The 27,182-nt window shown below is 37.1% G+C and overlaps 1 protein-coding gene across 1 annotated transcript; it reads left to right on the forward strand.

The window, feature by feature from the left end:
• LOC140158826 (structural maintenance of chromosomes protein 5-like) lies at positions 1-27,182 on the forward strand. The gene is made up of 23 exons (XM_072182056.1): positions 1-122; positions 5,823-5,964; positions 7,166-7,384; positions 8,740-8,802; positions 9,821-10,033; positions 11,237-11,398; positions 11,724-11,857; positions 12,457-12,532; positions 13,498-13,615; positions 13,989-14,143; positions 14,616-14,729; positions 15,512-15,606; positions 16,477-16,609; positions 18,219-18,395; positions 19,292-19,461; positions 20,670-20,793; positions 21,357-21,479; positions 21,967-22,083; positions 23,057-23,206; positions 24,074-24,247; positions 24,562-24,741; positions 25,347-25,442; positions 26,342-27,182. The coding sequence occupies exons 1-23, from the start codon at positions 58-60 to the stop codon at positions 26,471-26,473; spliced, it is 3,132 nt and encodes a 1,043-aa protein (XP_072038157.1). The 5' UTR covers positions 1-57; the 3' UTR covers positions 26,474-27,182.

Below are 27,182 nucleotides of genomic sequence, written 5' to 3' on the forward strand. Positions count from 1 at the left end.
CGAAAATTGCAAAGGTAAAAAAATTCGCGAAATTTTCACGTTATTTTGACAAGCAAAATGGCTTCAAACAGCGAAGATTTAGTGGAAGGGGCAATTGTGAGGATTAAGTTGGAAGATTTTGTGTAAGTAATACCTATATACCTACTGATTATCATGTATCGAGTATAAAAATGCTTTTAAGTAAAGTGTTTGTGTGTCGTGGTGAGGAAAAATATGCAGAATTCGGCAGACTTGCAAGTTTTACCACACAGATTATTACTAGTAATTAGATGGGCTGAATACTCCTTGTCATGCTCTGGCAGTATTAGGAAAAGCCATACAAACCAGGGTATGAGATATCAGGAATTATTTTCTGGCCCCTTTAACCACAGGGTTGTCGGGCTACCTCATGACCTACCATGCTACATTTGTTCGAAAAGTTCTAACCAACTTTTTTACTCGAGAACTCTCGATTCGAATTTGTACGATAGTTACGCAGTAGACAATGGTAGAGTGCGTTGCTATTATTTTTCGGTCGGACAGCGGTGCAATTTTTTTTACCGGAGGTTATTTATTCTGTTCATGTTGAAATTTGGATGAAAGTTATTTCGATGAGTCAACTGTATCTTTTGAGCAAGATTTACTTTGGACAGTCTAAAATTTTGCTGAAGTGTAATTTTAGCAACATTTTAATGCGATCGCCTGTCGTGATCGGCTGTGTTTACTTCTGAATCTGAACTTGTATTGCTTTACACGGTGTCATGCTTTAACGAATCCGACTAGATTTTGAATGCATCACAGCATGCCAATGCCAATGCAATGGTCTCTAGCCAAGAATGTGAAGCTATCGGTGAGCAAATTCTTGGCTAGACTTCTCAAGCAATAACTTGTGTATATATATATACGTACAAGTTACAACCCCCAGCACCCAGCAGGGGGCCACTCAAGTATGATAGTGACAGTGTACGCATGCAATATGCCTGACCAAATTTTCTTTAAACACCCCCTAAACGAGTTCTACCCTACCAGCAAATTTAGGCCTATGATGTCTGGTTCCATACAGCAATACGCAGTATTGCTGTCTGGTTAGCAGGTACGAATAATTCCGCGTGAATTGAGACGTCGGAGCCGGTCAAACACAGAGGACTAGCCTACATCCCGTATCCTACTATCACCCAAACAAGCAAATCTCTTCAGGAATTCACTCACCTTGCGATCCTACATCATCAGTTGAAACAAACATCTAAGTTTCCAAAAACAACTTTGTCATTCCTCAAAACTACACAAGTAACTTCATTAATAAAAAATTGAAATCCTACTATTACTCGTTATTGAAAATTTTGTTCGATTTATGTCAACCAAAAGAACGCACAAGTCGAGTTCAGTTGACCAAAATGGTGTCTGCTGCCTCCTGTCACCTCAGATATGACGTCAGTATCAAGCTGCTTATTAAATATTCCTGAAAGGTCACAATCGGTGGATCGGATTGGTTGAAATCAACGCCACGTTTTTGACCTTACAGGGGTCAGAGATATGCATATTCATGTATGAAAACAGCGATCGCGGATATGGTATCATCACGGGACTGAGAAATGCGACATTTTCGATGTTTGTACCAGGGAATTTCAGACACGGAGACTCCGCTGAGATTTCTACAAATTCGTCCAAAGGTAACCAAAGGATTGGGGATCGCATTTTTAACTATCACTAAATGTTTCGGAATTGAGGTCAGCTAAAAAGTAGACAGTTTCGGGGACTGTAATTGGTATAGATGTCACATTTTGAACAGTGAGCGATAAGTGACCAATTTGATGTTCAGCACAAGTGTTTATCTTTACACAGGGTAATTTAGGCCCTAGGCTATGGTAATTTAAATTATATAAAATTGACCCCCAATGAGTTTTTTGGCTAGTAAAAATGAAAAAAGTGTGATTGATGGAGCTTGGTTGCACAAAAATGTACTGTCGCATAGGATGCCTGCATGCAGAAGTCATTCTGCATGTTTCTACTGGGGAACGGTTGGCGGGTAATGCGGTTTAGTTTAGAGTGTTACCGGTTAATGTGCTCAGTGGAAACAGATCGGTTCAGAGTAATGCGGTGTGGACACCCGGCAACCGTGATCCACCTCATGAGATAGACCATGTGGTGTGACACCCGGTATCTTTGTCAGTGGAAACACAACGGTTAACGGTTGCTGGGTGTTGAACTTCTTTTATGTACCGGTACATTTTATGTATCACATCGTTATATCCAGTCTGGACACATCACAATTCATGTGTGATGTGTCCAGCTAATCGGCAAACGAACACATAAGGTGGACAAGTTAGCTAAATGGCCTGTCAATTTACGCTTCCTGAAAAGCACATAACATACAAAACCACAAACTCACTAAATTCAACATGCACTACTCACAAAATAAAACAAATATTAATTATTACCGATCCTGCAGAATACCTTACATAAGATTTCGTCAATTTTATGGAATCCCGTTGCTCAGAATTGCAAAATCTATGAAGAACTGTCAAATGCTCTGTGGATGCGCTTCATAAATCACAGGTGTGAAACTGACTTTATACCACTCGCTCGCTTTTGCAGAAAAGCGAAGTCTCGTGGCATGACGTCATGGACGTGTGCAAAATTTCCGACGGGTGCCATATAACCCGTTTTGTGATTGGTTGCAAAAAACATTCATTGCAATCGTAAGCCAATCAATGAACGTGGCGGCCTTTTACGGTATTAATTAATGTGACCCCCATGTGACCCGCCAGTAAAGTACGTCTAACCTGATTGGTTTACAAATTCTACTTTGATAATTGCTAATTAGCAATTATCAAAGTAGTATAGCCAGTCAGCGTGCTCGATGCTTAACAACAACAACCTCGTAGAGGTTTTCGAGAGGTGAATTCACGTGGTGATCCAGCGATCGAGTATAAATTCAGCTTGACAACTGCTCTCGCAGGCAGGGGTAGCGCTAGGTTGCTTTTTGGGGTCCCGGACCCACCAAAATAGAGTTCGGACCCCCTGTTTTTAAATTTTCTGCAAGTTCAGGGGTCCCTGCAGACCCCCAGTTTTTCAATCTAACGCTATTTCAGACATACTGTTTATGCTGCATTTGTGCAACTCGGACTCACCAAACTCTACTCCGGACCCCCTACTTTTTAATTTCCTGCAAGTTTCGGGGGTCCCTGTGGACACTGGAGTATTTAGTTCTAGCGCTACCCCTGCTCGCAGGTGCAATAACAAAATGGACACAATCGCTGACATTTACGCAATGAATTTAATGATTTATTTATGACATGCATGGGCTGGATTTTACGATGGAGGTAAGGTTTTCGGCCTGTCCCTGCATGAATATCCTTAGTTTAAACACCCAGATTGTTCCACGTAATCCCTCACTATGTCACACGCAGGGGTCATTGATGGATAAATATGTAGATATCAATAACCTCTACATATTTGTCTAACAAAATTGGGATGTACATATATGTGATGCGATCAATCAAAACAGGGTTCGCAGGTTTTTGACGCAGGTGGAAAAACCCGCGGTTTTAACCGCTTGGCAAAAACAGTGTTTGCCAGCAAAAATGGCAAAAACTAAAAAAGTGATTTGTAGTCCAGATTTTTCATCTCAAAACAAATGATTAAGGGATCTGGAATGAGCGTTTCGACAGTATTTTTTGTGGGTCATGAGAGCACATTAGACATATCGAATTGCATTCTGAATACGAAGAATGTCTTTCTGATATCAAACAATTTTAATATTTTGAAATTCACGATATAATACAAATTTTATGACAGATTATTAAAATTTGATATTTTTCACATTTTTGATATATAACAGTCCTCGAAGTAAATTTTATAAATCTAATGACATATTCTTAAAGTGTATGTAGCTGAAAGGAAAAGCCGACGATCAATTGAAAATTTTAACCTTTCATATTGAAGATATGGATTTTTTTCCCCAAAAGACCTAATATTTGTTGGTGTTTTGGGGAAAATCCATATCTTCAATACGAAAGGTCAAAATTTTCAATTGATCGTCGGCTTTTCATCCCACCTACATACACTTTAAGTATAGATCATCAGATTTATAAAGTTTACTCGAAAGCACTGTTAAATATCAAAATATAAATTTTAATCATTTGCCATAAAATGTGTATTACATTATGTAATTTCAAAAAATCAAAATTATTTGATATCAGAAGGGCATTCTTCATATTCAGAATGCAATTTGATATGTCTGATGTGCTCTAATGTCCCACAATAAATACTGTCTAAACGTTCATACCCCATAAACAAAAATAATTTCCTGAGTGTAACAAGGCCAAATTATAGTGCATTGGTGATAAGGCCAAAAAAAAAAGGTTTGTCTCAAAGCTCACGAGAAATTTAAAACAAATGCGAAATGCAATTTTTTTTTTTTTTTTTTTATTCCGACTTTATTTCATGGTATTTTGAGAAAAAAGTCTGATTTTCACGATTTTTTCTGGAAAAACTTTTAAAAACTTTTTTTGAAATAAAAAAATTTCCGCATTTCTTTTTTGTCAAATCGCGGGATTTTACAAACGCGCGCGCGCGCACAAGCTTTGAGACGAACCTTTTTTTTTTTTTTTGGCCTAAGTAAGATATGGATTTATTGATCAAATATTGGTTTTCCCTCATTTTTGACTGTAACTCCACAACTGTTGTCTGTGCTGAAATAAAATTTCCAGTGCAGTAGTTCTAGTCCTTGCCCCTATAATATACATATTACTTGTCACCAATGCGCTATAATTTATGAGAAAAATGCAAAAATAGGCACAAAATTGGCCAGGGGTGTAGTACCCCAGTACCCCCTTAATGAATTTTCATTGCTCAAGTGCATTTAACCGAAATGTGACATATATCAAATTCAAAACTTTTTAATTTTAAGAACTTGATGAGACAAAAAATATGTTGAATGATTCATTAAAACTTGTGTGTTACTGTTTATGAGTTTTCTGTGTTACTTTTTAATATTTGAGTGACTATATGTGAGTTTTTTGCCGGCAAAACCCGAACCCTGAAGCAAAATCACTCGGAACTTAGAAATATCAAATTTTCAGTTTCTTATAGGATAGTAAACAGCATTTACAAAGCTAGATTTTGCACAAAACCCCATTGAAATTAAACAACTACATGTATTTCCAAAGATATGTGCAATTAAAAGAGTTTCCAAAACAAGAGGAAACAAAAGGAAATATTTCCTTTGTTTGGCTACCGTATTGGTTGTAATAATCGCCCCAGGGGCGTTGCATTTTTCCAAAAGGGGGGCGTTTATTGGAAGTGAATTGTCAGTGAAAAAAGCTTAAAAATCGTGTTCAATTTCCCGATGGTGCTCCTATTAGAAGGAGGGATTTACACTAAACATGATGGCGGCGCCCACGGAAAATGATATTTTCGTGGGGAATACAACAAAATTACACCTGTAAGTGCATGGAATTGGTGAAATTCTACCATAACTAGGCAATGAAATGGATGGGAGTTGAGTCATAATAGGTTTTGTCCATTCAATTTAGCGATCGTGACTGACATGACTGATGCAAGTTTTAAGCTTACCTACACGATATGTCATGGAAATGTTCGCATTTTTGTCAATTTTTCACAGAAACATTGGAGGGGGGCGTTTATTAGAAGGGGAGCGTTTATTACAAACAATACGGTATATCTCAAAATCAATATATTCCGACTGATTTGCTTGATCGCGTCACATATGTTGTAATACACAAGGGGTTATAAATTTAGCTCCTTTGAACCTAACAACAAAAACCACAAGATAATCTATCTACAGTGTAAATAACTATTATCATTTTTTCTTCTTCCAGAACTTATGATTCTTGCGAGTTTTATCCAGGCCCCCATTTGAATGTTATAATGGGGCCCAATGGTACTGGGAAGTCAACAATAGTGTGTGCTATGTGCCTTGGTCTTGCTGGGAGTACCAACCTGCTGGGCAGAGCTAAAGAGGTAAATAAATACCACTACTACTCTGTGAACGTTACTCACTACTACTAGTACTAAGGTAAACCCACCTTTGGAGGTTACAGGTGGGTATGTGAAAATTGGTAAATAATAGTTTGTGTCATGTATCTGGTGTTGTCAGCAAGTACTAAGGCCAAGAAAAGAAAAACGATTGTCTCCCAATAGGTGAAATCAGTTTTGCCATGTTTGCAACCAGCCCATTTGGGCTTTGTTTTTTTTTTCTTCTAACCAAATTTGCTAAAAAAATGTGGTTATTCGCTTTTTTCCAAAGGTAATACCAAAATTTTGTTCAAAACTTGTTAATCTTTGTTGTTACTTTTAACTTTTGCTATTACCTGTTGTGCCACCATTTGGCAAGACTGTCAATCAACAGTCAAAGTCCCTATGCTTTGTATGCTATGAATTCTCGCATATTCATGAGGGCAGGTCATTTGTGTGTGTCTAACAATCACGCCAGCATTGCGTGCCAGCGATAGAGGATAGAGCGTTGCTTGCCTTCATGTTTAAGTAAAATACCACAAAAATATGCGGGATGTTGATAACAGTTTCGTTTTTCATATTGGGGGTCAACAAGTAAAAAATATATTGTGGTCTGATTATGGTTAGTGAAGCGCTCAAAAACCCTGCCCCATTAACCTGTGTACACCACTGTTATTATTTGTCCTCTCATTCATCATTTGGAAATAGCTCAGAGATACATAATACTGCCTGTCATAAAGAACATAGTTTTGAAATACCTTTTGGAATATGTTCACATTATTTTCACAATGTAATACATGTACATTGGCTTCCAAAGCCACAATATTACACCACTGCCACCACTCTGATGTTCCTCTTATCAGGCGGCTTTTAGTTTGAATTTCCTGGCCCTACCGGTCGAAGACTTGCTGCAACCAAACCCGCGTCAATCACGACACAATCACCCAGCTGCTTATAAAGTTATCACCTGCAACAAAGACTGTTACAAACAATCATTTTTCCCCAAAACGGTAATCACCTGGAACAATCTGCCCTACCCAATAATACAAATTCAAGACCCTGCCAGCTTCAAAACTGCAGTGATGGAACATCTAAGAAACGACTAAACAACCCATGCGCACACCAATTCCTACACGCCTGGTTCCAGCTAGGGAGCGTTGTGTAGTACCAACTACAGATACAGATACCTTTTGCCATTTATTTCCAGGTGGGAGAATTTGTGAAACATGGCTGCAACAAAGCTGTGGTTGAAATAGAGCTGCATAATACAAGCGGGAAGAACTACACAATCCGGAGAGAGATCCATAAACAGGGGAATAGGTCTAATTGGGAATTGAATGGACATCATTCAACGATGAATGAAGTAAAGAAGTTGGTGGGAGAGCTGAACATACAGATTGGAAATCTATGCCAATTCTTGCCTCAGGTATTATGACCACCAGCTCTCGAATTAACCCACGGCACCCATGGCATTTTGCCGTGGGTGCCCATCCCCACTGCCGTAATGCCCTCAAAATATGTCCTTTACCTTTACCCATCAAGGCAGTCACTTGCCATGCCCTCTAATGAAGTTGCTGTCGGTGCCCCAGCCCTGCCCCTTCATTATAAAATCATCTATCTATGTTTGTCTGTGTTTTCTTCACTTTTGAGATATTGCCTTGGTGCCCTTCTCAAATTTTCAAGTTGCCATGATGCCCTCTTGAAATATTACAAACTGCCGTGCTGTCTTGCCTTTTCAGTGAAAATCCAAGGCAATTTTCAACTTGCCCTAAAAAGTTGCCATGTCCCTTCAGATCCTTAATTCGAGGGCTGATGACCACAATCTTGTGTGTTGTAACCATAATCAATCAAGTTACGTATGTGATACGATCAAGTAAAATGAGTCTTTGTCGCTCAAAATCAAAAAAAAAAAATTTTTAGAACTTTATTTTGATTAATACGCTATCATAGTTGGACTTACGGTTCCAGACATATGATCATTTTAGAGTTGCTCAGAATAAAACAGAAGTTGAAAACCATTATTGGGCTGTATCTCAAAATCATTATGAGCGACAAATGACTCATTTAGCTTTATCATATCATGTATGTGGTGCAATCAACTATACATGTACTAACAGATTTCAGTTGAATGAACACAGCTTTCAACAGCCGTACAAGATCCAACCGTGATCATATATCGCATATTTCGAACTACAATGCAAACGTACGACCTTGATACAATAATTAAAATACTAACCAATCACAAGTGTGTTGGCATGGTTGGATTCACTTCCGTATTACGGGTGCACAAGTGCAAACAATTGTCACACTATGGCAGGCTGTGTTCATTCGATTGAAATTTCTAGTATAATAAATCAATCAAAATTGATTGCAAGTTTATAATTTGCACCAGCACTGTGATCTTCCCTATTGTCCAAGACAACTTTTAAATTTCGGACAGTCAACAGTAAGTCGTCTGGAAATTTGTGGATTTTAGGAAATGGGACCATTAATTTAAAACACATTTTGATACTGAATTTTGTTTAATGGTGATACCCCTTTAGCCTCTGTGTTCTCCTGATTTTGCATGCAAGTGCTTGATTTTCATAAATGGATCTGTTACATCCCTGATAAAAAAAAACTGCAGAAAGGTACTTATAAATGTTTGCCACAAACCCAAGATTATCTAGGATGAACATGTTTGACCAACATCTAGATCATCAGTCACTTTTATCTCTATACATGTGTTTTAATTATTTACTCTTATTATTAACAAAACTTCTTGCCTGCATTGTTTTACAGGATAAGGTAGTTGAATTTGCCAACATGTCCAACATTGAACTTCTGGATAACACAGAACAGGCAGTAAGTAAATAATAACTTGTTGAATATGATTTGGTCTCTTGACAATTAATTGTCCTGCCAATTGAAGTTTGGAAAGAAAATGTTTAACCTTTTGCAAAGAAAATGATAACCCGTTTGCTGATTTCTCCCACATACTTTGATTAATTTCAATTGGACTTGGACACAATGACCCTATAGGTACATTGACATGTGTGTTATCAATAGGTGTTAGGTCAAAGGTCATTTAGGGGTCACTTGAGGCCATTTTGCAATATGTTATTTTGTATTTTTGTGAATTTTTTTACCAACCACAAAAGTCTGAAACCCCCTCTTCTGGCTAGGACAATTTACTGATCTATTTGTTTTTGTTCTGAATAATATAGTTCTCAAGGTCAAAATAAATATATAATTTTAAATATTATGCTGTTGGGTTTGTCTGTTATATCTTTTGCCCATGTGAAAAGTGTACCTCCGACATTTATCAGCAAAAGACCGAAATCAAACAATAATTTGTGTCTTTAAGCTGTAGCGCTTAGTGTGTGCTATTGGCACAATGCATTACACACATAATGCAATGACCACAGAGGATAGAGAAAACAGAGGCTGTACAACCAGTCAAAGTCTCCGCATCACCCGATAATGAGGGCCGATTGTTCCATGAAATGCGACAGGCAAGACTGCTATGCAATTTCCGTGTATTTTCACGGTCTATCGCGTAATCGCGAAAGCACGCAACGCTCTATCGCGTATATGCAAAGGCACCCGGCGCTGACGTAATTGTTAGACACAGCACGATCGAACAATCGGCCCTCAAGAATATGCGAGAAATCATACTATACAATACATGGGGACTTTGACTGTTGATACATGGTCTGTAGTAGTCTGTGGGCAATGATGCATCTGAAGTTTGTTGTGGGTGCATACTGCATAGACAAAATAATCTAGAGGTACACTATTTTGCCCTCTATGAGCAACAAGCAAACAAGGCAGAGTCCCAACTCTCTAAATCTAATCTCTCTGGATCTCACTTATTTGACAGATTGGGCAGCCGTCTCTGTATGAGAACCACTGCCGCCTAAAAGACTACAGACATGAAGAGAAACAGTTACAACATAACCACAAGGAGAAAAAACAAACTTTAGAAAAATTAGTTCAGCAGAATGAGAGGCTGGAGACGGAAGTGGAGAGATATAACACAAGGCAACAACTCCTGGAGAGGGTGGAAATACTAGAGAAGAAAAGGGCATGGGTCGTAAGTATTTCACTAACAAGGTGAAGTTTTTTGTGTGCAGTCGAAATGGATACAATAGATTTTAGGCTCCATGGGCCAAAAACAAAATCTGCTCGGATTTTAACGAAATGCATGGTCTCATAAATTGTTTGTCATGTAAAAATAAGTCAAATAATGAATAGTACTCTAATAATCCAAACTCAGAACAGATTAGATGAACCAATAGAACAGGACATGTGTTTCTAAAATTACTTTATTTTATCTGCAGAAATTTAAAAAAAAGGGGGGATCCTAGCTGAAAAAAAAAAGATAATAATTGATATTGTTACTATCTTGATATCAAAATAAAATGTCAAAATTAGTGCGCAATCAGCATTGTTTTTTGCCTGTAACTGGGCTCAAAGCTAGGAATTTAAACACATCCAATATTTGATTTAAAATGCCCGGTGACTATATGTGATGCAATCAAGCAAAATGAGTCCGATGTTGGGAATATTGATTTTGAGATATAATCAATAATAGTATTCAACTTCCTTTGTATTTTATTCTGAGCAACACTAGCCATATCTCTGGAACCCTAAGTCTAATTTTGATGGGATCTCTGAGAATGGCTCTTATAATGAGATTGAAAACTGAATTTTTATTTTGATCGACATCAGACTCATTTTGCTTGATCGCATCACATATACATGCTAATTGCATCTACCAGGTTCATCTTGAAATGTGTCTACCATGATATGATTTAGCCTGGTCAAGGAATAATTTACTTGTGCTAATACTTATGCTACATTTACTTAACAACAATTGCAATGCTCTAGTTTACACACACAAAAAATGCCTGTTAGGATACTGAGTCATTTTACTGAAAAATTGGGTCATGTTAGAAAAGCTTATATGTGACATCAAGGAAAATGAGTCGGATGTCGCTAATATTGATTTTGAGATATTGGCAAAGAAAGTGTTAAAATTCTTTTGTTTTTTATTGTTTTCAGAGATTGATAAATTGACATAACTTTGCAAAGAAAAGTCATATCATCATGGGGTTTTCTGTTTCTGAAAGCTCTAAATGTACTCTTTATTAACATATGTAAAACTCATTTTCGACCAGGGTTGACATGTGACTCATTCCCCTTGATCATGTCACATATTTATTTGATCCAAATACACTGTATTGTGAATAGAGTGAATGTCAAATGAAAAAATATGAACATCATTTTCCATCAGGAATATGACAACAAGCGTGTGGAGTACATAACACAGAAAAACAGAAAGGAAGAGTTGACAAAACTAGTGAGGGATGCTAGGAGACAAAACTCTCCACTCCAGGCGAAGCTGGATGCTGCACAGAGGGATTTACAGCAAGTTGATGTGAAAATGAAGGAAATCGTAAGTAAAGTTTAAAAAAGGGACATGTGGAAGGGGCAGTAATTAGGCAACTTTTACAAGGTGCATTTTTTAAAAAGGAATTTGCCCACATTTCTGCACCTGGGGTTCTTCTGCATCCAAGAATTGACCTTATAAAGTATGATAATTTTGGTCAAACCTTTTCACAAGGCTTGCTAAAGTCACAGTTATGGAGTGAAAATTGAATCTGAGATATGAGGGGAATCCAGTTGATTCTGGAAATACCATCCCAAGTGCCCTAATATAATAAATGTCCATTGTATTCCTGTTATATGCATGTTATATAGACTCAAATAACATTTTGCAGACAAATGAAGTCCGACAAGCAGCTAATAATGCAAATCGCAAGCATGATCGCCTGGCTGAACTCAACAGTGAAGTACAGGAAGCTGTGGATGATTTGAAGGACAAGAAGAATCAAGAGCAGAAGAGGAGAAATAAGTAAGTTTTGTGTTGGATATTGAGAGAGAATGTAAATGAAAAAACAACTAATTCAGATGAGGAATTTACTCTTGTATTATCAGGCATAGGAACCTAAATATTGACCAAATGTAAGTAAGATTAAGTTTATTTTAGACAGTAAGTTTATTGTTAGCAACATTGCATGCTATATAAATAAGTAGCAGTCATGGTAAGATAAAGGTGCCGATAGGCAGTCACGTTGTGGTGCACAATTAAAGTTGGGCAAGAATATAGTTGTCACTACAAGCATAACACAAATACATGCGCAGTGTAGAAGATGAAGGATTTTAGCCTAGTAGGAACATGTGACCAGTGGAGTACACATTGAAATCAATCATCAATGCCAAAGCCATGTCACTACCCCGGTACCCATTTTGAAGTGTGAAACAGTGGTATGGGGTTTTTAAATGCTCTGTTGGGTAAACACAAGTTGGTCTAATGCAATTCCCTTCTTGGTTGCTAGAGAACCTTGCCATTGATAGAAAACGTTTCCACCAGGAAATACTTTCCATATCTGGAGTTTATTGGCAAACTGTTATTTGATACTGATCCAATACGGTTAATGTTTTGTTTTGTAGAGTGCAAGGGTGGAAGCAAATTATTGAGGGGTTGAGAAAAGAACTAGAAGAGATGGAACCGGCTGATGATCTGCAGGTAAGGTCAAAGGTTGAAGTAAAAATATTATTATCTTGTGACATGGTGATACCTACCTGAAAGACCCTTGATAGCTCAATAAAACCCATAATGGTAAAATATAGGGTCCACAGTCCTCCCCAAATACTTTTTAAAATGAATAAAAAAATGTTTGATGAAATGCACACTTGTAAAAAGGTATGGGTAGCCTTATTTGTTTTACACATGTGGACCAAAGTATAGAGTCACACGTCATTGCGTTCAGTCACAATGGTGCATTATGTAAAAAAAAAGAGACTGTTTTAAACAGTGTTAAAAGTTGCATCTGAGTCCATAAGAGTCAACTCTCAAACATTACAGTAGGCCATGTCTATTTGTGTGTTTGTTAAAAAAACTGACTGCTATGGACTCAGGTGCAACTTTTAAAATGGCCTCTACACAATTAGCCATTGTGACTGAAAGCAAATGATGTGTGATGCTATAAATTGGTCCACATGTGTAAATCAAATAGGGCTATACATACCTTTTTACATTTTTACATTTCATAAAATATTTTCAACTTATTTTAAAAAGGATTAGGGGGGCTTATAAGTTGTGGACCATGTATAGAGCAGCTATTCTTCAGAGTTTTGAGCATTAACACGCTAAAACTAGAAAATTAACCTTCACAAAAGTGGCAGAAAGAGAGGATTATAGATTGCTAAAAATGGCATTCTATATCATTATTAAAATGATTAGCTGCCAAATGTAAAATGCATGATCTGTACAGCACAATCAGTGCAATATTGTTATTATTTTGTTGTTTTTTCTTTACTTATTTTGCTTCTTGTGTAAAAAGATGAAAACTGCACTTACGATAGTCTTGCATTCGGCCATTAATCTGTAATATAGGAAAAGGATGAAGTTGTTCCTTACAGTCATAAACAAAGACTTTTAATACGCTCCGTATTATTTTTTTTAATGCAAATAAATGTAATTCTTTTCAGCCCAAAATAGACGAGAATCATCTTGCTCGCTTGGAAGTGTCCAAAGAAGTCCAGAAGATTGATAAGGAGTCTATAAAAATACGATCAGAACGAGAGACTTACAAGAGAGACATGAAAGGTAATTATCCTCCTTAGTACTTACACAAAGGATTTACCATTTTACCCCTATAATGTGAAGTCAGGGATGCGTATTAAAACATTGAACATCAAAATTGGGAAATTAAACACAAACATTAAAAATCCTAATTCTAAGCTTGAACCCAGAGGATTATCTAGAGTTTAGTCTAATTCAAAGTGCAAAATTCTGGACCCCTTAGATTTGGTGGTCGGCACCACCCGTGAACAGCTAGAATTATAATTTATATGCATGTGTGTTTATATTATGTGTGCTCTCAAAAAAAATCTTCATTACAACCAACTTTGGATATAGATGCAATTATTTTTTCCAGAAAAAGGTATATATTTTGTGTCTTATATTCTTACCATCACAGAATGTGAAAAAAGACTAAAGAGGTTAAATGATCAACGCAACCAGCGCTTGAACACCTTGAGGAATAAGTACAGGGATACATATAATGCTGTGGAATGGCTGCGTAACAACCCAAATAAATTCAAAAGGACAATACATGAACCCATTGCATTAGTGGTAAGTTAATTACAAATTGTGTGAGTCTAAAATCATCTTATATAAACAGTGGCGGTACACTATTTTGGACTCACACGTGACAATCCAAAATACAACATGAACATCCATCCCCTTGGGTAATGGTGAAAGCAGGCAATACTTGTGGTTTTGGGGGAGCATGGTGGCAGAGTGGAACAGGCTCCGACTCATAATCAGAAGGTTGCGGGTTCGAGTCCCGACGACACACTTTATCTCGATTGCTCCTCTCCACCCAGGTGTATAAATGGGTACCGGTATTCTGTGGAGGAAGTGTGGTGATCCCCCCCCACAGCAACATTTCACGGTGGAGTCTGGCCTAAACGCTAACAAAAGAGAGATGGGCACTCTGTCCTCTAAATAATACAGGTTCGATTCCATTACCTTTTTTTACTTGAACTGTTATTATCACAAGTATATGTTAAGTTTGTCACTAATTACTTTATACCACTCACAGATCAACGTCCTGGACACACAACATGCAAGATACATAGAGCACTGTATTCCAATGAATGACATGATTGCATTTGTGTGTGAAGATGCTGATGACATGGAATTGTTTCTTAGAGAGGTAAGTTAAGGGTACTACTGACATTTAATTCCAGAGGGGTATTGTTTATAGCAGAAATAATAATAATAATGTACACTTAATAAAGCGCCGGTATCCGTCAAGAGACGCTCATGGCGCTTTTGCAAAAAACAACCTATGTACAATGATACAAACATATTACAACAATTAACACCAAAACAGTTCATCATTGTTGTATAGTTCATGATATGCAAAGAGTCAATTAAAAGCATTTTGGAACAAATGTGTTTATCAAATTTGATTTGAAACTACACAAGCTCTTGGCAGAGCGAACTGAAAACGGCAGATTGTTCCAAATGTTTGCAGCTGAAACATGAAGAAAAAAATAGCATTCTTGCAAAAAAAAATTTGAAGCAGAGCCGGATTTGAACCTAAGACCTATGGTTTCTAGAAATGTATGTCCACACCAATAAACCAAGAAGCGATTAGCTGGCAGAAGTGGGATTTTATTCCTTGAAATGTCCCTGAAACATTGACTTTGTTTACATGTATGTGAGTGTATGTCCACGGTAAGACCAAAATAACCTTTTTGCATCTGTGGAGCTTCACAGTGTGAGACAGCTCCAAAAACTATGTCTTTCAGCCATAGAGGTGGGTATAACACCCCTAGGTTGTGATATGAACACCCCACAGTAAAGCGATTGTGTATGGGTGTTTGTGAAAAACTTCACACTTCGGGAGTATCTGTCTGATTGGATCAGATTGTGTCGTTTTAAGTTGGATATGAAAATGTAAATATCAATAATTCATTCAAATTCTTGCAGGTTCGAGACAAGCAAAGGTTGAGAGTAAACGCTGTCAAAGCCCCTACACAAGGAATGGCGAATTACAGATCACAAAGAAACATCTCACAACTCAAGTAAGTCACTCAAATAAATCAACATTATATTTACCTGAGGCACACCGGTCCAATTTAATCAGATTTGTTCAGATTTATGAGTTTCCAACCCTTCCAAAAAATCTGAATGAACAGAAATTTCAACTTTTCCAATGAAACAAAATAGGTATTACTTACTGAAGTAAACAAAATGCATAATATTTTGTAACAGTTAAATAATTTCTGAAATTAGCCTTATTGTGTCTTTTAAAAATATCAGTAATCATATGTGACAAGATCAAGGGAAATAAGTTGGATGTTGCTAATATTGATTTTGAGATATTGGCAAGGAAAGTGTTAAAATTCTTTTGTTTTATATTGTTTTCAGCGATTGATAAATTGACATAACTTCACAAAGAAAAGTTGTATCAAAATGCGGTTTCCAGTTGCTGAAAGCTCTAAATGCCTTTCCTAGAAACACATGTAAAACTCATTTTCGACCAGGGTCGACATGTGACTCATTCCCCTTAATCATGTCACATATACTTCTTGGAAATCAGTGGCACTAAGTAGGTACTAGAACTGTGTCATGAATATGTATAGACAAACTGGCTTACACTGAATTAATACTCCACCGCTGAGCAACGAGAGCTTCTTTTCTAGCCAATGAGGTAGCATGCTTTTTGTTGTGTTGGGAAAAGCTAGCTACCTCATTGGTAAAAATACCATCCACTTGTCGCTCAGCAATTGGGCTCTTCCATTTGAAATATGCATATAACAATGTTACCTCAATTCCAGTTGACCGTTGATTAGAATCACAAAACCTTCTCAAGGGAGTGAGGTTTTCCATGTTCATAGGACACCTCTGTCATGACTCTAATAGATTAATTAATTGATTCGTTTCATGTGCAGTCCATGGGGATTTACTGACTACCTCAGTGATTTATTTGATGCTCCTGAAGCTGTAAAGGCTTACCTCTGTAAGCAGTACAGACTGCAAGATGTGCCGCTGGGCACCCAGCATACAGAACGAAATAAGGAAAAGGTAAGTTGTGGCACATTCTTTTACACATAAGGCCATCTTAATTAAATCCTGTGTCTCAAAGCTTGTAAGAAATTGAAAACCTAATGGGGAATGCGGTTTTTTTTTATTGTATTTTTTTTAATGTTTATTTTTTTATGTGTTAGTTCAGGATTTCGAACAAGAATTTTGTGCAAAAATTATCCAATGTTGCAGATGTTGGAATAGTAGACAAATAAAGTCACTGCTACAAACTAGTATTCTTCTCTTTTGTTGCTTTCATGTCCAAAATTTGCAAAAAAGATCTGAAACTCATGATCAAATATGAATTTTGGGTTTTATTTTTGCCTTTTTGTTAAAAAAAAATAAAAAGACATAAAAAAAAAGGATTTTCTTGATTTTAAAAGAGGACTATGCGCACAATTTTAATAACGCGCGCGGCAGCTTTGAGACACAGGATTTAATTAAGATGGCCTAAGAACTTTATTCATTTATATAGATGTTTTCAGATCTAACTTTTCCGAAAATGGCTGCCATTTGTTTATGATGACCCAGTTTATAATAATATTTTGGGTCGTCATTGCATCTGTGGGATGCAGCATGTAAGCATAATGTGTGTCACTGGCGAGCACTTATGTGAATTTACACGAGGTATACATTATTACGCTGCTTCCCATGCACCTGGTGCACATGATCAGGTTTTCTGAACGTTTCCGATATTGATTTGAAACTGTCTATTGATTGCTAATGCTATATGATACTTTATAACACTGATGCAGTACAAGCATTCATCAGTAAGTGATACCATTAATTTAAACTGAGAATATCTTTGGATTGGGCTTTGTTGCTCCCCTTTCTACAAATGGTATTGCCCATAATATGAGTTGAGTATATTTTTTCCACTTTCTTGATTGATAATCAAAGAGACATTTAACAGTTGCTTTTTAAAAGAGTCAAATAAAAGAGTCAAATAAAAAAATAAAAAAATACTCTTAAAAGAGTCAAATAAGGTAAAATTGGGACTAGAGGAAAAAGGTGATGAGTTGATCTTGTAAGAAATGAAAGACCATTGTATATTAATGTGCAGACTGCAAAAGAATTAAGGTTATGATCACCCCTGTATACCATAAACAAAGACCAATATTAAATATATCTGTATAATAATATCAAAATTAAATCAAGCAGCCAATGCCTGTACTCTTTTTTAGCTCTGATTTAAGACCTCATTTGTCGAAATTGGTTGAGAAATGAAGAAACGGTGATCGAAAACCCAACAAAATAAGGAAATCAAATGTTGCACTTTTATGTTCTAATCATTAATCAATGGAAAGCACTGTGCTATATATTTTTAATGTGCTAATCAATGGAAGCACAGCTCTAGTTCGCTTTTTCGATAACGCTTTGTGAACAAATCAGTAGGGTATGCAATGGAGCAAACTGCAACCTTTGAATGCGAATCTTCCTTGGGTTTTTGGATCATTGTATCTTTATTTCTTAAACGATTAAACGGATGAGGTCTTAAATCCAAGCAAAAAGATGTAGCTACATTTTGTATATTGGCTTCTAGTTCTAATTATTATCTGAGTGTTGAATTTGAGTTGTAATGATGCACACTGATATCTTTGTATTTCAGGCCATCAAGGAGTGCCAATTGAGGCGTTTTTACACGCCCGGTCAATGTTATAATATTAGACAATCCCGATATGGTAACAAGAATACGTCATCTACCAACACGGCTGTCGGTGAAGCCAGGTTGTTGAACATCACTGTGGACCTGACTGCTAAAAGAGAAGTAGAAGGTCAAATCCAGGTAATTAGTTTCTATTAGAACATAACACATCCACTTGGATCAAAATGGGTTTAACTGTAAGAGCCCAGTCTAAGCTAAGAGACTTGATAGTTTGTAAGGGATAGCCTTTGTGAGCAGCATGTTGTACTGATTTTAAAATCTGAACTTGTTCAACAAGCACACCCAGCATTTATCTTTAAGTGCTTAGTGATACTCTGCCAAGACCTGTCTAGTCCAGACCTATCAAACCCAGTCTAAACAAGGCCTTGGGAGGTCAATATCTAGCATATTAAACTTGTGAAACACAGTCTTCAATAATAAATGGGGTAACCAAGATGGCTCTATTCAGTCCCCATTCTAAATTGTTTGTGTTTGTTTTTTAAATGATTTATATTAATTTCAAAGTAATTTTATTTTTAACCTTTTTACCTGTTTTTGGGCTATCGGAATGGAAAGGAGGAGCTAAAAAGGAGAGAAGATGAACAATTTTTGACTTGGCACCCGGGATTGAACCTTAGACCCTCGGGTGCTATGCACAAGATCACCAACTTGTAGCTACAGGGGTTTAGCTGGCCCAACCAGCGATTCCCTAGGGTGTTTATGACTTGGGCTGAATGCGTCATGCCCGACACATGCATTGCATGCATGCGCAGTGGTTTCCTTTGTAAGATTTTACGAGTTCGGGTTAATATTAATTTCAAAGTAATTTTCAAGTACTAGATCATGGTTTCTCAAAGATGGCCCGTGTGCAGTAAACATAGCAAAACCTGGCGTATTTGCCACAAACACAGATCTTTGACATTTGTTAGACTCATGTCCATGGCCTGCATGCAAATATAATTGAGAACCCTGTACTAGATGCATATATAATCTACATTGCACCAAGAATTCACTTACCATTTATTTCATTTGTACAGGATTTGGAGCAACTAATTCGGGAGGAGAGGCGCCGCTATGGAGACCTGTCAAGCGAGAGGAAGGGCTGCCAAGCTAGACTAAACCAGCTGACTGAAATCAAGCAGGGATTGTTAGCACAAAGAGATAGGCGGAGACTTAACATGCAGCAGATTGATGCCAAAACGAAGGCGTAAGGTTTTAACACATGGGCACTACTGCCTTGAGAACAGAGCTAATGATTTAGATTGGTTTAGGGATGAATTCAAAGTTCGACCAGCGGTTGACCACCAGTTCTGACCAGTTTCCATTTTTTAGAACAATATAGGTTAAATACCACTAATAGGCCTGGGCGATACATTGAAATACGATGAGTAACTATTTGTTTTCATGGCATTCGAAAAGACTGCATTAAAATCGCTGAAATTGATCAAGGTATATAGCCAAAAAAGTACTTTTTAGAGTTTGATGCTTCAAAATGGTACATGTTCTCTCATTATATGACATTTTTGATGTAATAGTACCAAAATTCATACGCACGGCTTCGGTTTTTAGTAAATAGTCGCCCTATCATATTGTAACTTTCAGCTTCGAGGGCGCACTGTCATTTTAAGGTGTTTACGGTTCAGTGCGTTAAAACAAGAAAAGTCTCAGGTCAACCTATGTTGAATTTTTGATCATTTGGCATCTAAATCGTATAGTTTCACCTGATATTGGTGGCATTGAACTGTGAGAGTTCTGAATATGAGAAAATTCCACCCGAAATTAGGAATTTTCCCATTGAAACCTGTGTAATACATAATTAGTGGTATTTAACCTAGAGACTGGACGGAACCGGCGGTCAACTGCCGGTGGAGTTTTGATTTCATCCCTTATTACATGATATAATCTTCTGAGCCAAATCTCTGTTTGGCTCGATATAGCCCTCTTTGTAACCGATGAAGAGAGTTTTAAGGAGGGGTCTCTATTCGTCCCCTATTTGCTCAAATGTGAGGCAATTTGGGGAAGAATTTTAGGAACTTGGGTCAAAAAATGAAGACAAAAACCCACATCAGTAAATTTATAATGAATTTTGGCCCATTTATAACCAATTTGTGCAAGTTCCTTCCATTTCCTGCAACACTAGGCCTCCATAAGTTTGATTGAGTACATTGGATGAGGACCATTTGTGAAAAAATCACAGAATGGACTGGAAAGGAATTCTTTTTGAAGAATAGACACCACTAGTTCTGAGAGGCTAATGATTTGGCCGGGAGTGCCCAAAGGCTTACGTGTGTCTGTATATGTGACAAGTATTGTAATTGCCATCAATCGGTAACATACACACCCCACACACTTAATAGAAAGTTATCATTGCAAACAAAATGATAAGGTATTGGTTCATTTTTTATTATCTCGTAGCATTAAACGGAGTGAGACAGAGGCCATGGATATTAAAGCGGAGGAAGAGCAATGCAGCAAGAAAATTCGGTCCTTGAATGCCAAGAAGATTAAGCTGATCAACGAGTTCAAGAAACTTGTAGCGGTAAGAACAGGCTTTTTAATGGAAATCATTCAGAGATACAGAAGCAGGGGAAGACAGGAGGAGACAGACAAACAGAAAGAGTTAAAGAGATATAGAAAATGAAAAAGAAAAAGAATGGGAATGATAAAGGGGGTGCATCAGATAATTACACAAAAATCATGCCAATAACAAATAAAAAAGGCAAGACTTTGCTTTGCGTCAAATAAGACGAGGGATGTGTGGATTTTTCAGATGTGGTGTGTTCTTTTATACAGTGATTGGGGTATGGTATTTTTTGCAGTAAATGAATAGAAATAAAGGTTTCTGCCTTTCATTTACACCCAAATAATGTGCCTTCGGTAGCAATAACATTTAAATAATTATTTATGTTTTAAGTGGCATTTTAGATGGTGCTCAGGTGTAACTCATTCTTTGTGGAGCTCATCACTTGTATCTGACACCCTGTAATTCTTTTGAGAACTGCAAATCACGGCTTGTTTGAAAGCATACCTGGGTGTACAACCTAACACTGTTTTTAGTTTGCAGGATTATTGTTTTAATGTTGAGTTTTTGCTTGATTCTAGGATTGTGTTGTGAAGACCAAAGACAAAGTGAGGCTAAGCTTACAGTATTCCTATGCTGTGCAGAGGAAAACCAAACTTGAAAATGACATCAGAGATATGTCACAGAAACTAATAGCACTTGAGGTAAAGTTAGGCAAAAGTAATGTTAGGTCAGATGTAAGGTGAACCAGTGCTAGAAGGGGATCAACAATTTGTAACTACAAAATTGTGAGTCTCAAAGCAGTAAGAGTAAACTAATGATCTTCAAGATTATCTATTCAAAACTACTCTTCTGTAAACCCACTGTGCCTCAATTATATTATTGCACACCATTCACACATTCTCCAACATTTGATGATTGAAATTTCAAATAATAATTCAAATAATAACAAAATATAAGGTCTAGCATAGTTTGAACTGTGATTTTTGTGCGTTTTTTATACCAATATTGGCATGCTAAAGCTGCGGGCATGAACATTGTTTAATCTCAGCTCTCAACCATTCATGCACCGTTAGACAACTTGTATATATGAACAATGAATGAAGTCGCCAGCACATTGATAACATTTCCTTGTCATATTTCAATTTTAGTGAATAAATGTGAGCCTCAAATTATTTTTTTTATCTGCAGAGTGAATTTAAGAACCTACAGACACTTGTACGCGAAGTTAAGGAGACAGCAAAACGGTTAATGCAAGTCGCTAGGGAGAAAACTGGAAGTGACGAACCGTCCAATACACTCAAAGAGGTAGGGTTTATGTAGCAATTTTTATATTGCTTTTTAATTTTTCTAATGATTTTTTCATAATGACAAATACCGATGAGGGTGTTGTTATTTACTTTTTAGCAGTGCAAAAAATTATTGTTGCTTTTGCTCTGTGCTTCATGGTTTGTCGTAAGACACACCACAGGTTTGTATCTAGGCTTATAAAAAGCAAAAGTAGAGAAATCACTTTGTCCAAGTTGGACATAATGCAACATAGTGACTTTGCAATATTGAAATCTGTAACTGGTTTGTTGGGCACATGAGGAAGCCTATATATGCTGCATTCTTTTGTTGCTCTGTACTTGTTAGTTGGATACCAATAGACAACACATTATTGTCTCACCTGAACTAGCACAGGCTCTGTGCTGTACTCTAATGCCTATGATGATCCAAGATATTCCACCAATACACCTCGATACGCTTGGTGCTCGCTATTCAAGAGGCATCACGGTTTGTGAATGAGGCTAATTCTAGCCTGAACTTCTTTAGAAAGAGAGTATGCGGTCACTATTCCTCTTTGCATGTGCATGAGTATAACCTTACAAGAGCTTATATTGTGGAAGTAAAAAATGGGCCTTGTAGCATTAATGGGCCTTGTGGCATTAATGGGCCTTGTGGGCATATCCACACACTCACAGTGCATCATCCTACCAATTGCTTTTTAACACCTATAGAGGGTGAAGATACAGTCTTAAACAAATAGATTTGCATACAATTAGATCCACTATGTTGTTTCCTCTTTATTTCTCTATATTTTTGCCTATATCTCAATTTCATTATTGTTGATTTTAGTCTGATCAGATTATCTTATATTATGCATCGGATGCCTCTAGGTTGCCCAGGATGTTGTATTTGGTATTATGTAATTAAATTCTTGGCTTATACTTAGTGGTGGAGTTTCATCTCAAGCTAGTATTGCAATTGTTACTAACACTTGACATATTTTCCGTTGCAGGCCTTCAAGTCGTACCCAAACACCATAGAGGAAATGGATGTGATGATCCACAGTGAGAGAGCCAGAGCAGAGTGCTACTTTGAGACAGACCAGAGTGTTGTGGAAGAATACGAGAATAGAAAGGAGGAGATTGACAAACTCTCCAAAGAGGTGAGTGTACTGGATAGCAAAATGTAAAGGTTGAAAAAAGAAAGGTTATCCTAAAGGTTAGCAAAATAGAAACAAGATTGAGACTCACAGAAGGGGTACGGGTATTGTAACTTATTGCATGATAGGTAACAATAGGTAGGGATGCTGAAAGGTTGCCAGATATAATTGGTTGTTGTAATGTTAATACTGTGAAGTAATATATAGAAGAGATTGAAAGACATGTTAAAGGGTTACCATTCTTTTCTTTGATTTAGCTAAGGAATTGGGCTATTACAGTTAGAATCCATACTCCCCCTGTGGAAGAATTGAACTTAAACTTCCACACAGGGTGGAGTCAAATGGAGTTCATTCATTTTGAAATTCACACTCCCTGTGTGGAAGATTAAGGTCATGTCTTCCATAGGTGGTGTATGGGATTTCAAATGGAATAGCGCAATAAAGTAATCATCCTGAGGATTTCAAACTGTGATCACTGATTGCCAGAATAGGAATGAAGCGATTGAAACACTCATTAAAAAAGTAGGAGAATGTAAAGGTTGACAGATAGAAAGGAAGAGATCCAGAGATAAACTTTGGAGTTGGAATTACTGCTAGAGTTGGCAAATGTTTGAGAAATGCTGTGATTATTTGGCAGATAGAAAAGAAATCATTCTTGTCATTGTACCTTCTGTGCAGCTGGACAGTCAGTGCACACTTAAGCAAGATTTTGTCCTTTAAAATTTCCACAAAGTAAGTTTACTTTACAGATGTAAGAAAATCTTACAACCCCCAACATATTTGTTTTCAAGTAAAAGTATAAGTCAATGTTCTTTATTATTAGAATTATAAAACAATCAAATGTAACATTGCCATATTCTCCATTTTTAGGTTGAGACAGAAGCTGTTAGATTAGATAACCACATGCAGGAGATACAGGCTGTGAGAACAGAATGGTTGACAGCATTACAGAAACTCATTGATGAAATCAATGCAAACTTCTCTAAGTTCTTCTCAGCCATGGGCTGCGCTGGTGAGGTGGATCTACACAAAGGAGAAAATGAGGTGAGATTAATTCTTGTGTCCCTATTAATACTACTGGTAGTTGCAGCCATCGAGAGACAAATCACTAGTAATGCTCGCGATTGGGCAAATGCTACCAGCAATTTTCGCAGTTCACAATACAATACGCTGCCAGCGGTTGCTCTTGCCTGTACAATTTTTGACTTCCAGTTTGAATCAAACATGTGTGATTCAAGCACACTGATTAGTATGCGCAATTAATACACTCAGCATATTTTTATAACAGCTTTTCTGATTGGCTGCTATAATAAAACAAAAACACAGATTTCTGAAATCCTTTTTCAATTTTTCTACAGGATGATTATGACAAGTATGGTATTCGCATCCGAGTCAAGTTCCGTAAAACAGAAGCATTAAGAGAACTAACATCACATTATCAGAGTGGTGGAGAGAGGAGCGTATCCACTATACTATATCTAATGGCTCTGCAAGAACTGAATAGATGTCCATTCAGAGTAGTAGATGAGATAAACCAGGTGAGATATAACACAAAAAATCATAAATAGGAGCTAAATGCTAAGTCATACTGTCCAGTATGCCAAATCATTATACTGTCTACTAGGAAACTTTGGTTTTTGCCAACGGGCATGTTATGGGATAAATAGAAGTGCTGCTTGGCTTATTCAGCAAATATATATATCATTTCAGTAGATAATACTACAATTTCGGGTAAATAGCTGTTTAAAATATTGTGGTTTATACAGATGAAGTTGGAAATTGTGTAATACAAAAGTCTCATTGTTCAGTCCTATAACAAGATCATGTGGGTGTTATTTTGCAATTAATTCCACATATGCAAGAGTCCTCATATGTATTCCAATAATGCGATCCAATTCTTCTTTCTGCTGGTGAAGGTATTTGTTATTGACTGCACTTCACTGACAGTGTTTAACACTCAACGCTTGAATATAAGGTGGTACAGGCATTGTTAACAATGCTACGCACCTCCAACCTTATTGCATTAATCTGACAAACAGTTGTTGTTTTATCTTTCCAACTCAATGTTTCCATTCTCTAAAACTATACACCATAAGAGTCAGAAGTCATTATTAGTTACGTTATTCATTCCACCAATTTACAGGGCATGGACCCAAGCAATGAAAGGCGGGTTTTTGATCTGGTTGTGAAGACGGCATGTAAAGAGAACACGTCACAGTACTTCTTAATAACACCAAAAGTAAGTTACGTTCTTTTAACTGATTTTATGTCAATGGTTGATGACCCATTCTTAGTCGATGGGAGTGGTCTATTACGTAGACATATAATCTGATTGGACAATCGCATAATTTTGGGTGTCGTCTATCAGGCAGTAGACGACCCTACATCATGATGTTGATAACGTGTAACACGCTCATAGAAGTGGGCGTTTGTATCGCGTTGTATGCGTAGACGCATAAATGAACAATGGATATTTGAAGATGCATTATAGTATACAGTCCACACAAGTTCCCCCTCCCCCATACTTTTTAAAATAAGTCGAAAAATATTTTACGAAATATAAAAATATAAAAAATGTAAAAAGATATGTATAGCCATATTTGTTTTACCCCTGTGGACCAATTTATAGCGTCGCACATCATTGGTTAATTGTGTAAGAAAAGAGGCTGTTTTAAAAGTTGCATAAAAGAGTCCATAGTAGTCAGGTTTTCTTTAACAAACTTTAACAAACGCATGAATAAGCCTGGCCTACTGAATTGTTTGAGATCTGATTCCTATGGACTCAGAAAGCCACTTTTAACACTGTTTAAAACGGTCTCTCTTTTTTCATAATGAACCATTGTGACTGAACGCAATGACGCGTGACGCAATAATTTGGTCCATATGTGTAAAACAAATAAGGCTACTTCTGTTTACACGTTTGCATTTCGTCAAATATTTTTCGATTTATTTAAAAAAGTATTGGGGGGGGGGGACTTATAAGTTGTGGACCGTATAGTTTCCGTGTAAGTTGTAACTAAATTGGGGTTAGGTCTGTTGCAACACCTTTTTGTTTTTGTTATTTTTTACAAGTGACAGATTGAAACAAAATCCTTACAAATGTATAGTTATTCTTTTTTGACATTTTCTTTTCCACAGCTGCTACCAAATCTCAGCTATGGGCCAAAGATGAAGATAATGTGCATCTTTAACGGGCACTGGATGCTCCCTCATCCAAAATGGGTCATGAAGGGCTTCCTACGCAGGAGGAAACGGATTGATGCTTTGTAAGGCCATGTAAGCCTGCATTTTACCAGTACTGAAGTTGTAACACAGAATTCTTGTGTAGTAAAGCTGTGTTTTGGTGCTATTAGCCAACAAAGAAGTTGGAAAAGATGTCAGTGCCTTCAATGTCATACTTTATGTGGCCAATATCAAGATGGTTGACTGGATTATGAGTAACAATATTTTGGTTCATAAGAACATTGCACTGATTAGAAGGTATTTGGGCTGGTATGACATATTATTTTCCATAAAATATTGAAGTGTTAGATGTTACCAGTTTTTTCCATGACCGAAAGAGAGCATGCATCATAAAGTTGGGGTACAGGGAAATTAATTAACTCTTCATTTGGAAGAAAACATTTCAAAATCATATGTGGTATATAATTAAGCATACTTTGAGCAGTTAAAATGATGTAAAACGTACCCATTTCATCCATTATCTCCCTCGGGCGGATGTCACAAAGCGGACAATGCTCCAAAAAACCCAATATAGGCATGTGCAGTATATGGGTGCTACTTTTGGTGTCTTTGTATGCACTGTTTCCCACACATCACAAAAAGGAAGCACGCCAGAATGTCCAACCCGAGTGTTGCCATGTACACTGCTGTGTCAAAGTATATGTCACAATAGAACCACATAGGGCTATTCCAGTTGAAATCCATACACCCCCCATGGAAGACATGACTTTAATCTTCCACACAGGGAGTGTGAATT

This window comes from Amphiura filiformis, chromosome 8, assembly GCF_039555335.1.
Source record: "Amphiura filiformis chromosome 8, Afil_fr2py, whole genome shotgun sequence".
Taxonomy (NCBI): Eukaryota; Metazoa; Echinodermata; class Ophiuroidea; order Amphilepidida; family Amphiuridae; genus Amphiura; species Amphiura filiformis.